Raw genomic sequence first — 15901 nt, 5'->3', positions numbered from 1 at the left:
CAAAAGATACTCTAGTAAATTGCTCATGGCTTGTGTGATCATCATCTTGTGTTGGTTGTGTGACACCCTATTGATGGTTTGGCGTGTGATGTCAATTAGCGTGTGAACCTCCAAGTGAGTGAATTGCCACAACGGGGACTAGCTTGGCGGCAAGCAAGTGAACCTCGGAGAAAAAATCATTTTGTCTTGATTGTCTCCTTGGTATTCATTGGTATTCACTCATTGGTCACTTGCCACAACGGTATACCTCTCTACCACTCTCTTGTATTTCATTATACATTCACTTGGATAGAGCTAGTGGTAGTTAAGACTAGATAGTGTATCATTTAATTATATTACTCTCACTAGGTTGATCACCTAGGTGTATATTAGTGACATAGCTTTGTTGTGATATACTAGAGATCATAGGAAATAGAATTGGGTAGGTGGCTTACAACCCCAAGTATAGTGCTAGCGTAAAATTCGCTTTGCTATCTTATTGACTAATTATTTGTCTTAGTATTGTTGTAGAAATTTTTAATAGGCTATTCACACCCCCTCTAGCCATTGGGACCTTTCACCCGGCCACGGCCACAGCCCTAGCATCAGCAGCGCCCCGCGCGCGGTGACCATGAGCCCGGACCGAGCGGCTGGTATCAGTGACGTGCACGGAATTTTAAAGCTTCCGACCAAAACCAACCAGCTCGGTTGAGACCAAACCAATTTGCCAAGGCTCAAGAGGGTCCTAAAGGCTATCCCAAGGAGCATCAAACGCAAACTTAGATGAACTACCGAGAGAGATAGAGACATGCCAAAATAGGTTCGTCAGGCCAGGTGCTGATTCGCGAACGGAGCGCCAAAACCTGACCGCAACGCGTTCTAACGAAGTTTGGACAATTTTTACAAGAGCAACGGATCTCCAACACGACTTCGACCTACACTATACTCATGTACTCACCTTGGTACACCCAACAGTGCAAAACACGAATCTAGTGTTTAAGAAATTTAATCAAAATTTAAATGCCAAAACAGCATCGTCATTAGGTTTTCAGACTATTCTAGTTCTAGAGGCTGGAATTAAATTCCAACTTCAATCCTTGAGCTATCAAAAATACTATTGAACAACATTTATTTACCAAAACAAAAGTTGTATTTCCATCTACTAAACTTACACTTCGAATTTTATTTAAGTACTATATACAAGTCGTATTGTATTTTTGTTTATAAAAATTGCTTCCGTGGCAATGTTTAGAACTACTTATTCTATTCTTCGCATTATGATTTTTCATTAACACATATAGGCATTTACGTATCTAACTCGCTATATTTATAGATCTATCTCTCAGGCCATAATCTCATTGCTTAGCGAGCTCATAACACCAGAGGTGTTACATATATCTTGTGATACAATACAAGTTAGTGTGGTACGACAATAGGCTATACAAGTATACTAATAATAAACATGTGTATTGATATTCCTTTATTTTCTGATGAACAGGTTCCATGTTTTTGGAATTGAAACACGGTCACTTGGGTTCAACATCAGGGTACAAGTTAAGAAAGGTTCATCCGTATCGGTAGGATTTGAAATTCTGCATAAGAGTTCCAACTAGTATCACGTGAGGACTAGGGCATAAATTATCAGATTGCTCATGCCAGTTTCTTGCTTGGTTAAGCATACATACCCATGATCTGTGCTGAGAAAATTCCACAACCTTACTATGCTTATACTTATTTGTTTATTTTGAGATGTTTTTCTTTCTAGTCTAGAAACTAAATTGTGAATTTTGGTGTTTACTTATAAAACCAAAGTTAGTTTTAAATGGGTTTTCCTCATAATTTGCAGTAGATTTTTTGTTATGTCACTCACTTCAGAAGTGTCTTTTATATCTATCCCCAATTGCACTGCAGGAGGTTGTTGTTGGTCCGGAGAATAGAACTGTTGTTTCTAAAGACAATTTTCTGAGAGTGGATCTTATTGGTGATTTTGATGGTTATAACAGCATCCCAACATTTGAGCACTTCTATCTTGTGACCCCTAGGAAGGTACATCACTAAATTACAATAGACACCCTGACGCTATCAATGTATTTGCAGTGTTCTATTATGTGACTTGAAAACATTTTTTGATGTGTTACATTGAAGGGTGCTGGCAGGCCCGGCCCTGGGGGCGGGTGAGCGGGGCGGTCGCCCTAGGCCCCCGATCCGTCAGGGCCCCCGAGCACGTCTGTCCTCTCTCCTTCTCGCGCGCGCTCCCATCTAGTTTCTTCTCGCCAACTCTAGCCTCGTCGTCGCGTCGGCAAGCTTGTCCCCAGTGGCCGCTGCGGACTCTGACTCCCGGCCCTCAACTCGTTCTTGGAGTCAACGGCCTTGTAGAGGTGGTTGTTCTCGGTAGCAAAATTTGCAACCTTCTTGTTCGCATCCTTCTTGCAGAAAGCCTTGCTAAAGCTCGCCCACTTTCTTCTTCTCGGAGGATATCCCGTTGGCCGCCTCGAGGCCCTAGAAGAAGATCTGCTTCCGCTCTTATCTGACAATGACCAGCCACTCCATCATGCAGCCATTCGGCTAGCTTGATGGTTACTTCTCCAGATTATCTCTTGAAAATAATCACCGAGTAATAAGCATTGTTAGCTCAGCCTGATGCGTTGCCCGTATGTATGAACCCCCAACTGTACGTCTGTACCAGTTTGGTTCTTACGTTTTGCCAAGCTTTTTGTGAAGGAGAAATAGAAACGTGTGTGTTCTGAAGCAACCGTACTAGTTGATGTGTCTCATTTCGAAGAAAATTAAAAAAATTCTATTAACCAGTATGTGACAAGATAATCCTAATAGCAAGGCCTTACAGTAGATAATAATTTAGACATCGGTGAGGTATGTGACAACTTTTTTTTTTGGAAAGTGTATGATGCAAGGAGAATAGGTAATGCATGTTAGCTAACTACTCTTAGCTTAGTATCCAAACTAATAGGAGTGATAACAGGGGCCTCATTTTTTTAGTCTTGCTCTGGGCCCCCAAAATCTCAGGGCCGGCCCTTGTGCTGGTAGTGGTGAGCCACAAAACCTTGGTGCTGAATATAGCAAGTGGATGCTGTTGGAGAGAGTTCGTTTTACAGACGGTATCGAATGTGACAAAATTGGTGTTGGTTATCAGGCTTTCCAAAACCAACCTAACTTCTGTGCATCGGCATTTGGGAGCTGTTTGTACAATCAGCTATGGACCTTTTTGGAGGTAATTATATAATAACAATATTGTAAACAGCCCCTGGAATTTTTTCCTTTTTTTTTGAGAGAGAACTGGAGGGGCCGTAGCCCCTACAGAAAATTTATTTAATAGTAAAAACAAGTTTTAGATACAAAGTGAAACAGAAAAAACAAAAGACAAGGCTAGCATGGGGTTCGCTTAGGGAACCCAGAAAGAAACCAAGAAAATAAGGTCGGAAGGGACTACTGCAAGGGAATAAGGTTGTGACTCCATAATTCGAAACTTGGGAGCAAACTTGGCTTGACTCTGAAGAGAACCAGTCTCAATTCTTTGAAAAGGATTGCTTTGCATCTCTCTATGTTTGGTTGCAGCCCTTTGAAGATTAAATCATTTCTAGCTGCCCAAATGGCCCAACTCATGAGAATTGTTGCTACCATGAAGAATTTGGACTGCAACCTTATTTTGAACTCAGTCACCACTTCCGGGAAGGTGCTGCCTGGGGTTATATTAATTCACAAAATGTTCCAACATTGCTCATCAAACTGACAGTGCAAGAAAAGATGCTCAGAGGTCTCCTCTACTGAATGGCTGCATAGAACACAGTTATAATCATCAATGGCCATGTTTCTTCTCTTTAGAATGTTCCTGGTGCTGAGCCGATCTTTGAGCAACAACCAAAAGAAGGCTGGCAGGGGCACTTCCAGATCCATTCGAAAGCAGGGTGTACAACTGGATGCTCTATCAAAGCCTTGTAAATTCTAGATGAAGAGAAGAGCCCTGAGCCCCCCTTTTTTTTTGAAACAAAAGGCAAGAGCTCTGCCGCTCAATTAAGACGAAAGAAAGTAATAATGTACAAGAAGATTAGCCAACCGAGTAGTCAAAATGGCACCCGAGGGGCTAACCACCCCACGCGACGCGAAAGAGCACAAACACGACACACTGCTATGGATCATCGTTGCCGAGCATGGAAGGAAAGCTGCCAGCAGCTTGGACATCCCATGGCAGCCCACCCACTGGTCACCTCTCGATGGGTCCAAAGGAAACAACCGCCACCGGTCATCGTTGCCAAGCTCAACCAGCGAAGAGCAGCTCCGACTTCCAGTCGCGAACCCATGCCTTGCATCGAGGCCGCGGCGATAATCCAGATGCGACGCCTTCAGGAAGGGAGAGCCCCGAGCCCCATAGGTAACCCCATTTGTCCTTATCTTCAGTCAGGGCGATCTGGGCAATACTGGTTGACAGATTCTGCATTTGGAAGAGGGCTATTTGGGAGACTGGTAAATGAAATAGATCAGAGAAGCTGCTCTTGTTGATCACAGCATTAACCGCGATAAGGATTTGTTCTTGGCAAAAGAGTACAGTTCAGGTGCTGCATTGGCTGGGCAATGTGGAGCCCAATTATCGGTCCAGAAGAGACAGCTTTCACCATTTCCAATGTTGACCAGAGTGAGGCTTTTAAACTTGGGTAACAACTTCAGATCATCCCTCCACCAAAATGAGCCCTTTTTTATATGGCTTGGTAACTTCCCATTCCTATAGTGCTTTTCCCAGATTAGGTTCACCCAAGGTATATCAATCCTGTTAAAGAATTTATGCAGGTTCTTGAGCAATAAGGCTTCATTTTGCTTTCTGATATCAGTCACTCCCAGCCCACCATCAACTTTTGGTACTGTGACCATCTTCCAAGCTGCTTTTGGGGGTTTTCTGGCACTCAGTTCTCCACCTTGCCAAAGACAGTTTTTCCTGAATTTATCAATCTGTTCTATTACTGCTTTGGAGAGATCAAGGGATCACATGTAAAAGGTGGGTAGTGATGTAAACACTGCATTTGTGAGCTCTAGTCTCCCAGCCTGGCTCAGCAAGGATGAGACACCAGCAAGCCTCTTTTTGCATCTGTTTATTAATGGCAGGAAGTCCTGTGCCTTGGGCTTAGTCAGGCTTAGAGGCAGACCCAAATATGTGAAGGGCAGGGACCCTTTAGCACAGCCAAAAGTTTGGGATAGAATTTCTAATCTTTCCTCAGAGACATTGATTGGAACCATCATGGTCTTGTTGTAGTTGACTTTTAATCCAGTGGACAAAGAAAATGTGTTCAAAAGAGCTTTGAGGAAGAAGAGCTGCCTGGTGTCACCTTCAACAATGATCAAGGTGTCATCAGGATACTGAATTACAGGAAAGTCTTGGTTGTGCTCCAAAGGAATTGGAAGGTTGAGCAGACCCATGGCTCTGGCTTTGTTGATCATAGATTGTAGGAAGTCTGCAGCAAGGACAGAGAGCAAGGGAGAGAGGGGATCCCCTTGCCTGACTCCTCTTTTACAATGGAATGTTTTCCCATGCCTTCATCCAATCAAGCCATCTTTGACCAAAACCCTAAGCTTCCATTTTTTCCCTTTTTTCTTGCACTAGGATGGGAAATTGTGCATCAATCCTATAAAGAGCAGCAAAAATAACTATTACCTTGATTGGTTATCACTGGTTATGGCAGATTCAATATAGCAACTGGACCACACTGAACTCCCTCTCTCTCTCTCACACACACACACACATACCTTGAATCATATTTTTAAATTCAGATTGTTTGTCATTAATTTCATACGATAGCACTGAGATCCCCATAAAAGAGCAAGTGTTAGGTGCCTATTTATTAAACCACTATCTGCTCTTTGCAATGAATTACTCCTATTATGCGCCAAGTCTTTGAAAACTGTCACCCATATGTTTCAGTCTGACAAAAATCGGATAAACAGGAGCCAACAGCCCCAATATGTTGTGCAGGGAAGGTTTCAGAGGATCAATCAACATCCAGTAATGTTTCCATCTCTTTTCCTATCTTGTTCTCATTTGCTAACGTTGGATCAAGTTTTTGACACACCTCCTACACAGAATGCAAGTGTTCATACTTTTTCTATTGGAGTGACAGAAGTTCGTAATAGCAATTTACGGAGAGAGCTGAGTGCTGATGACATAGAATACATGTATCAGAGGTATATTTGTTGACCACGGCCCCACTCATTTCAAATTAGCAAGTACAGACAGATTTATATATTTTTTTGAACGGAGCAGACAGATTTATATTGATCAGGTGTTCATACTCATTTCAATTTAGCTATTAGAGCCATGTCTATATTTGTTGACCACTGCCCTATTCTTAAAAGTAGATGCTATCCAAATAACAAGTGTCCCTTTAAATCTATGCCATGTTTGACAAACAGTAGGGAAACAAACGTTGGTACTCTAGGTTTCTTCTCAAGTCCCGCTCTTTACATTTTTATGTTCTTTAATTTAGGAGAATGTCTAATATGTCGTACTTCCACATCAGGAGTCCAGGGAAGATAACCAACATTAGTGTTCCAACATTTGAAGCCTTAAGTCAATATGGCACTGCAAAGGTCACAACTAAGAATATTGGTAAACTGGAGGCTTCGTATACCTTGACGGTATGCATCTGTCAGAAATTTTGAACCTTGCTTCACTTGCCAACTGGAGTATGAACTTTTGTGTCTTCTGTGTAGTCCGAGATCAAAGTAGCAGATGAGCTCGACTGCAAACCCCAACTTTGATTTTGTTGAAATTTAACCAGTGGTTTGCTCCTTTTGCAGTTTAACTGCTTAAGTGGCATCAGTTTTGTGGAGGTAATGTTTACTTTCGTCTGCACGATTACATGTTTGGCACTTCTGACTTCTGTACACATTTCCGTTGCCATACTTGTGCCATTTTGGTTTACTCCAAATTTTACAAATATACCTGTTTTCGTAAGATTTTATATTTTGTCTGCATGTTGTTAGTCAATGTAGTAAATATACATTCAATATGCAATCAGTAAGCTGCCTGACTGGTCTGCACAGTTCATGTTATGTCAGTTATTGAGGAAGAGGCAATGAATATATTCACAAGGCCAATTGTTGGTAAGTTGCAGAAGGAAATGAGAAACGGTACAACATATATTGTTGAACAAGAGCGTGTTGGTACATATTTTTTGTTGAAGAGAGTAAAACAATATGATACAACTGAGTACCAAAAGAATCTATATAAGGTTACTGTTTCTCAAGATGGCCAACTATACAAGTCTTCATGTGCAAAATTCCAAAGGGATGGCCTTCATTGTTGCCATGTGTTTAATATAACAACAAGAAAAGGTACGACTAAATTGCCAGAATCATTCATTCGCCCAAGATGGGCAATTGAAATGGATAGGAAATTAAGGACATGACAAGAGGTGAAGTTGTGGAGGAAAAACAGAGAATGTCATTTCAATCCATTATGCGATAATAATGAGCAAGATGTCAACACACTATGCAGATATGTGCTCAGATGAGTTCACAAGCAAATTGTTTAATGAAAGAGTTAGCAAGATAGTCAAGGCTATTAAGAAGAAAAGGAATTCCATGACTAAGAATGTAAATGCTATTGTTAGAACAAATGATGATAGGAATCATGTTTCACTAGACACCGTGATGTTTTGTAACCAATATTGGTGAGTGTCCTACTTACGATTTTATCTAGGGCAAGCATTGTTTTCAAATGTAATGTGCATCTGTTGCTTCTGTTATGAGCTTACTTCCTAATAGTTTGACTACAACCTTTTCACAAGTTGCAATTGTGTTTTCTTAGCTCTAACTATAGTTTCACAACCACAGTGTTGTGGATATGCTCAACATCCTCATGTACTTTGATGTGGACAAGGATAACTCAACCTCAACTATGATTCAACAGTTTCTTATAGCTATACCTACAACATGGGCCACGTTTTAGCATCCTTTTTCCATATCAACAAAAAGATATTGAAGTCTAGTTCCACACGCAACCAACGGTGTAACATTTGGACTTTCGAGCTAAGAGTTATAATTGTTTTAGTGGAAGGTGCACATGCAGTCCAACACTTCCGTGAGAATTGAAGAGATTGCTTGAGTTTCCACTTCAGTTAGCCAAAAGTAAAGATGACCTTCAGCATGGTGCTTAGCACCTAGATTAATGTCAACTTTTCACATACTTTTCATCATAGTATAGATACTCATGTAATGCTTCAATGTAAGAGAGTCTTTTTGGTTAAAATATAGCCACATCGTGTGTGTTCTCCTCTCATGGAGAGAATATTTGGAATCTTCAGCAAGGCATGAGTGCTTTGCAATTTTTGTTCTTTCGATTCCTGAGGGAGTTATAGAACACCGAACTTCGGTTCATTCAGTTCGTGCCTTCATGTCTATATGGCTTGATTGCGTGGACTGATTTTGTCGGTGCGTGGAAGGGTGGATGTCTCGACAGTTCGTTGCGAGTGCAAGATCTCGTGGTGCGCTACCTCTCCATCAGGTCATGCAACGATAGTTATTATCAAGGTTTCTTAGACTCCACTATGAAGATTAGGCCATACAAGCTGCAGTCGCATGTTCCATACACGTATGCACGTCATACCTCCTCCTTGTACTCATCATCATTAGAGATCCTTCATATATCAAATTAAGATACAACCAAATATCATGGGCGGTCTTCATGTACATAGTTTTTTTCCAAATATCTTGTCACCCAAAGATCGATGTAAAATGCAAGTGGCTTGGATTTCAAGATCTAGGCATTTCTCTTGTGCTTGAGTTAGATTCTCTTCACCCAACACATAAAAAAAGTTTGCATCTACGATCCACCATATTTGAGAGCAAATAAACTTAAAATTGCTAGTATCTATTTTTTTCACCGTGCAAAGTGTGTGCTATAAAAAATATGTGGATAATCAACATCTAGCCTAGAAGTCGCCATCCTCTCAAGTCGGTGATGACCACAGATGAGAGACCTCGGCTCTGATACCCATTGATAGATCAAGATGGTGGACTAGAGGGGTATTTAGAAAACCAAGATAAATGCTGGACACTCTACTAATCCATCCGTCCGTGAAAAAATTACTGTAATTAGTTACTCGAACATAAAGTAGTCTTTAAAATTATAACTTAACCATTCATTTATTTTATATTTTTTAGATAATAAAATCATAATTATTGGATAGTATATTTAGCTATAAATCTAACTGTAAGTTTGCATTACATTATACAATATTTAATTATTAAGAAAATTATAAATTTAAATTGTACTCCCTTATAATTTTAAATTATAAGATATTTTGTTTTTCTCGATATATATTTTTATTTTTTATTTAGATATATAGCATATATCTAAGTGTATAATATAATATAAATTGTATATAGCAAATTAAAACATATTTTATAATTTAGAAACGAAGAGAATAATATGCTTCCTGTAAATCGGAGTGGGGGGAGGTGCTGAGAACGATGATAAGGGAAAGCCCTTTTGAGGTGGGTTGTTCAACTCAAAGACTTCAGCAAACAGGTCACCGCTCGGAGTCGCGGCTTCAGCGCGTGTTTAGTTGGATCCCAAAATCCCAAAAGGTGCTGCAGTATCTATCATATTGAATATTTGCAGTTCGTGCATGGAGCATTAAATGTAGACAAAAAAAAACTAATTACATAGTTTAATGGGAAATTACGAGACGAACGTTTTAAGCCTAATTAATCCATGTTTGAATACTAATTACCAAATAAAAACGAAAGTACAGTACAGCTAAATTTCAACTTCTTGGAACTAAACACAGCTTCTCTACAGAGATCAGAATCAGAAGAGAACACCTGCTCTCTTCAGTGTGTTGCCGTCTCTCTCCTCTTCACGCAACTCCCCTCATATCTTCTGTGTCCCTCGCTCCCTCCTCCGCGCCGCGTTGGCACCGAATCCTCCCGCCATGGCAAGGCCACCGCAGGAGGCGATCGATACCTTCATCAGCATCACGGGGGCGGACGAGGCCGTCGCCGTACGCAAGCTCGAGGTACCGCCCAAAGGCCTTTCCTTTTTTCATTTTCACTTTCCCCTGTTCAATTCAGAATCCGGAATCTGGCGAAATCGGTTAGGCTCGTGATGGATTTGGTCGCGCTGGGGCGACCGTTTGGCCTTGGTGTTTAATCATGTTTTCGGGTGTGTAGCGGATGGGGTTGGGGTTTTGGTGTGATGCGACGAGATGTCATCGAGATGAGGTGCACCAGATTTGCGTGCCGGGCTTATTAACCCACATGGCTTTTTGAATTTTGGAGTCACTAGCAAGTGCTGGAATTGGTGTGCAGTTACGGAATGGATTTTGTTACCAAATCTCGTCGCTTTTCTTGTCCCCTTTCTGTTTTTCTCTCTCTTTATATATAGTTATTTCATCAAAAGTGTCTCTTTTTTTCAGAAAAGGTTCAATTTCTGCCTCACTCAAGTGAAATAGGGCCCGTGTTGGTCACAGGGCATCCAGTTTGATTGACATTGTTTGCATGATCTGGTTCAGTTTGCTGTTCCTGTTCGGAATGATTTACTTGGCTCATTCTGTTAAGTAGTATTTGCAGAAATATCTCGTGCTACTTACATATATGGGTGTTCATAGTTACAATTCCACGACAAACCTGTCAGAATGTTCACTACACTTGATATCATACTGTCATCCAATTTGCTCGATCCAATCCTAAGATGGAACTCACATAACAATTTTGTTACCTTGTTATTCCTATTGTTTTCTTTTTCAGGGGTCTAGATACTGTAACTCTTATCTTTAGATACCACCTATGAAGTGGTAGTTAAACTGCAACACTATTTTGCCTCACTCAACGAAAAAAGGGCTCAAATTGGTCACAGGGTATCCAGGTTGATTAGCATTGTTTTCATGATCTGGTCCAATTCGCTGTTCATGTTCTAAATGATTACTTGGCTCATTCTGCTTGTACCATATGCAGACATTTCCTGTACTTGTTTACTATGAGGGTTCATAGTTACATTTCCAATGAGCCTGTTGAGTGTTGGCTACACTTGTTACCATACCATCATCCAATGTTTTCGATCTGATCTTAGGAGGGAAATCACATAACAGTTCATTAACTTTCTATTACTATGATTTTCTCTTTCAGAAGTCTAGCAAACTCTATTTGCATCTGTTTTCATCTACCTATCATCTAGTCATAGTGGCTAACTGACTAATGTAACCCAGGAACATGGTGGTGACCTTAATCGAGCAATAAATTCGCATTTCAATGATGGAGACAGCATATTGTAAGTGTTTCAGCTTTCCTAACCATGTTTGCTATGGATATCGAAGTTCACTCCTGGTAACACATACTGTCCAGATTAATAACATGTTTGTTGTTTACAGGAATGGAATCAGTCAAAACACCATGCCCGCTAGTCATGATGATATGATGGACCTGGATGGACCACTTGACAATACATTTCAAAGATCTTCATTCCCAGAGAATTTCCGTGACCCTTTTGCGCTAATGGATCCAAATTTTCAGCGCCAGTTTTTTGACAGAGTTGGCTCCACTGATGGTGTCAGTCGTGGACCGCTGGTTTCGCACCCTAGAGAGGCTAGGGAGATTCCTATCGAAGTTAAGGATAGTGATCCTCAAACAGGTCCATCTGGCCAGGCCCCTGTTATTGAGGATGTTACTGGAAATGAGTCTTTAAATGGCCCTGAAGTTATCATAATTGATGATGAGGACGGCGGATTGTTATCTGCACCATCTGCTCCACATGCCAGTATTCCTAGCAATACATCTTCTGTGCCAACTGCTCCTCCATTGGTTCAAGTTAATGACTATGATGATGACATAGAAGAGGAAATGATTAGGGCAGCAATTGAAGCTTCAAAGAAGGATTCCGAAGCACTGGCAAATGTAATGTAGCTGTGTGTGCTTGTGTGCTTATATTTTCTTTCTCCAATATGGATGTGCTAGCTTGTGTGCATACATGCAAGTGCATACACATATTTTCTCCAACATTCTTTTGTGAATCTTCAATTTTGGTTTATGACATCTGTTTGCACGCTCACTTGTGTTCTATGCTCATATTTTGTCCCCAACATGCTTACTTGAATCTATCTTGATGTCATCTCTAATTTTTCAATAATTTTCAGATAGCAGGGCAAGGAGGAGACCAGCATCAAGAGGGAGTGAACTTGGAGGAACATTCTTCTGATAAAGCAGACATGGGAACCGTAGATGGAATAGTCGAGAGGTGAATATTAACTTTTACTACCCACCTCATTACCCAAGCTACCCTACTACAGCACCAGTTGGTTCCTTATACACGCAATTTCCTTTTGGAGGCAAGGACCAGCTTCAGGAAAGGCTGGAACGTCTAGGCAACCAATAGATGAAGAGAGCTTCCAAGAGGAGACTGAAGATATAGAGGAACAACCGTTAGTTAGACGCCGTTCTCGGCGTGCCCCTTCTGAGAACACCGAGCTAGCACAAATGGTGCACCCAGGTGCTAGCCCTGTTCTGAACGATCACCAGTATAATAATGGAGATGATTTTCCATCTGAGGTATTATAATCTGAGGTCCCAATGTTCGGTAGGACATTAGACAGCATTTGTTTAATTTCTGACCTCTTTTTTCTTTATAAAAAAGTGGGGTGGCATTTCTTCTGAGGAACATGATGAAGCTGTTATGCTTGAGGCTGCAATGTTTGGTGGAGTTCCTGAAGGACCAACATATCCTTTCTCCATGCCTTCTCACAGAAGCTCTACTTATTATCCCCCAATAGCTCACTCTCCATCACCAGCATTAACTGAACAGCGGTTATTACGAGAACAGCAGGTTCGAGGTCTAATATTCATCAATCTTTTCATAATTGCCACTATGGGTGAGCTACTTTATCAATTTTGATTTACAGGATGATGAATACCTTGCATCGCTACAAGCTGATCAAGAAAAGGAGTTAAAGGCCTTACAGGAGGCAGAGCAACGTCGCCTAGAAGAAACTGCTGCGAGAGAAGCTGCTCTTGAGAAACAGAAGCAAGAGGAGGAGGAAAGGCATACAAAGCAACTTGAGGAAGAGGTATCTTTCTGTCACATGTAATCTGGAAAGTCAAGGGTTGATAGGCAACTATCTTAAATATTTGAATGCTAGATAACTACAGCATCTTGGGCTCTTGCCCTTTTCTCTTCTTAATATAATGATGCGCAGCTCTCCTTCGTTTTCGAGAAAAAAGATAACTACAGCATCAGTTCATCAGTGTGATCATATGAAACTCGGTGCTCTTTTTATCTTATGTTTGCATGGATATTGGTGTAGGTTTAGTTTGTGAGTTGTATTCAATTATTCATCATATTAATATCATGTGTTTAGTTGGGACTGCAAACTGGTAAAAATGTCTTATTTGCACGAGGTTATGATAACTAGCCACTTCATCTCACCAATTTCAGTTTGGCTTACTTGATCTTTATTTTCATTGTTTATGCTATCTGTTTTTTCTTGACTGGATATTTGACTACCTATTTGTCATGTTGTCCCTGATGTTTCGATCAATAGGAGCTAGAGTCCAGTCTCGCTTCTAAGCAAGCATCATTACCATTGGAACCGCCTCCAGACACAGAGGGTGCCTGTGACAATTGTAGTCCGCATGCCTGATGGTAGTCGACAGGGGCGTCGCTTTCTCAAAACTGATAAACTTCAGGTAAACAATTTTGAGATGCCTGAATCCAGAACAAAATCATCCATTAGCCTTCTTTCTTTCTTTTTTCCTGTATTTTTTTATATCTGAGTGATTAATACTTGCTTGTTGTCTTGTCTGCAGTTCCTATTTGATTTCTTAGACATTGGGAGGACTTGCAAGCCAGGGACCTACAGATTGGTAATTGTCTACCATTAGTTTTTAATAAAATTTTGTGTTAAAAAGAACTTGTCAGTTTCCTGTTTTCTCAAATAAATCAGTTTGAATTACTTTATTCGTGAGTCAGGGCATGCTATGTGGCTTTTGAGCGATGTTTCATGCAAGCTTCTGTAGCATTAAACGTGAGAGTTTAATCTCACCACAACAAGCATGGGTGATCACAGGAAATAAAATGCAGCCAACTAACCAAACACAATATTAGCAAATGCAACTTATACTTGGCAACCAAACACAAACACATAGTTTTGTTCCAGGCCATCGCTTTTCTATGTCTGATATTCTTAAGAAATGGTAGAAGTAGCTAGCTTGATTTCTTATCATTGCTCTGAAATGGTCTGCAGAAAAAGTAGGTAGTTAGTGTCAGGCTAGTTGGCTATGCAGGGTGCATTTTGGAATATCATTTGAAGAAAAACCCTCCCTAACTGGAGATCTCTTGAAACTGGTAGTTTCCTGGTGGCATTCTGGCAACAAAATAGTATAAATTTGGCTGGATGGTGTTTCTTTTATTGTATCCATAAATCATCTATGACCATTTCAGTTAATGACTGGTAACCAGGCAGCTATCATTATTTGAAAATCCCTGATCCAGAGTACAATTCGTTTTGACTATGAAGCGTTTTGACTATGAATTCGTTTTGACAAGTTTTCTTGTGGCACATTGTCATTCTTCTATTTAAATTCACCCGAACTTTGTATTTGCCACCATTTTGCATCACGCAGGTGAGGACATACCCAAGGCGTACATTTACCAACAGTGAGGGTGGCGTATCGTTCAGTGATCTTGGCCTAACAAGCAAGCAGGAAGCCCTGTTTCTAGAACAGATCACGGAGTAGAGGATAAGTGTTAGGCATGGTTAGAGATACCACAGCTGGAGTCGGAGGTTTTACATTTTATACTTGCACCTTTTGCCAGTAAAAACTCAAAGTCTGTCAAATGGTTGGGTTGGGCGAACAGAGGTTAAAATTTCTTTTGTGGCGCCATGTCGTGACGCATTGCGCTTTGCTATGCATATTATGTCAGGGTAAACCGTGGACGGCATGGGGCCAGTATGTGTATACAACAATGTGATACCTTATACCTACGCATGACCATTCGTTTCAATGAGTCCCGCTGTGCAGAGTGGTTCTGTATATATATATATAGTTGGTTCTGTAAATCAAAGCGATGTTGCACATAAGCACATTGCACAGCCACAGGCTGGTCTCGTGCGTACAAGATAAGGAGGTCGCAAAAAGGGCACAGGAGATGGTGCGAAACGACCGTCAGATGAGTTTGCTTTAGCATTGACTGGTGTCTCAAAGATAGGACTGGCTGAACGTGTAGATGAAAAAACTTCAGAAAACTAAACCAACACTGGAGTAGACGGTCTTTATTATTCAGTCTGTTTGGAACTTGGATCCTTCACCTTTTGCCTGGCGCGATGCACTGGCCGTCAGCTTATCACTCTGCACGCACGCACGGCAACAAAGAGCAAATCGTCAGCACGACAAATAAACACACGTTCGCCCGATCAGTGATCATAAACCAATGCAATGTGTGTAAAGTAACTAGAGATCGAGGTCTTACGGCATCTGACTGGCGGGAGGCCGCACTTGGCGGGCAGGCTGTTGATGATGCCGAACGTCCCGCAGGCGCAGTCCCTGGACACGGCCCCCAGCGCGGAGCAGCAGTCCGGCCCGGGCGCCTGGCGGCGCCTGCCCCGGCAACGGCGGCACGCTGTAGCGCAAGCAGGGGGCCAGCCCGTTCAGCTGCCCCGCGCACGTCGTCTGCTGCGCCTCGGCGCCTCCGCCCAGCCCCGCTGCCAGCACCACGAGCAGCAGGGACAGCGCCCGCGACCGGCCCGCGCGGCTGCACCTTCGCCTTGCCGCCGCCGGCCGTAGTCGTCGCCATCGCCATCGCCATTGTTCCAAACTGAAAAGCACCGGCCGGCCTGACCGTCGTCTCGCGTACGCTGAGCAGCAGCGGGCGTGCTGCGTAGCACGTACTGCTGGCTCTTGTTGAAGCGACCCCGTTTTGCGCGAT

General features: G+C 41.8%; 1 protein-coding gene and 2 pseudogenes across 1 annotated transcript in view; 2 read left to right on the top strand and 1 right to left on the bottom strand.

The window, feature by feature from the left end:
- Positions 1 to 6975, top strand: part of LOC136548842 (protein HAPLESS 2-A) — a 42333-nt gene extending 35358 nt beyond the window's left edge. The window contains exons 7-14 of the mRNA XM_066540222.1: positions 1478 to 1556; positions 1891 to 2026; positions 3015 to 3208; positions 5906 to 5986; positions 6065 to 6165; positions 6501 to 6618; positions 6781 to 6813; positions 6967 to 6975. Of these exons, the coding sequence (XP_066396319.1) occupies positions 1478 to 1556; positions 1891 to 2026; positions 3015 to 3208; positions 5906 to 5986; positions 6065 to 6165; positions 6501 to 6618; positions 6781 to 6813; positions 6967 to 6975 (751 nt within the window). The remainder of the gene's footprint in view (positions 1 to 1477; positions 1557 to 1890; positions 2027 to 3014; positions 3209 to 5905; positions 5987 to 6064; positions 6166 to 6500; positions 6619 to 6780; positions 6814 to 6966) is intronic.
- A 2812-nt stretch (positions 6976 to 9787) lies between these two features.
- On the top strand, positions 9788 to 14980 carry LOC136550038 (plant UBX domain-containing protein 8-like; annotated as a pseudogene).
- A 409-nt stretch (positions 14981 to 15389) lies between these two features.
- On the bottom strand, positions 15390 to 15852 carry LOC136548841 (anther-specific protein MZm3-3-like; annotated as a pseudogene).
- Positions 15853 to 15901: the final 49 nt, after the last annotated feature.

This window comes from Miscanthus floridulus, chromosome 4, assembly GCF_019320115.1.
Source record: "Miscanthus floridulus cultivar M001 chromosome 4, ASM1932011v1, whole genome shotgun sequence".
NCBI classification, from domain to species: domain Eukaryota; kingdom Viridiplantae; phylum Streptophyta; class Magnoliopsida; order Poales; family Poaceae; genus Miscanthus; species Miscanthus floridulus.
This window is presented reverse-complemented; position numbering and strand designations above follow the sequence as displayed.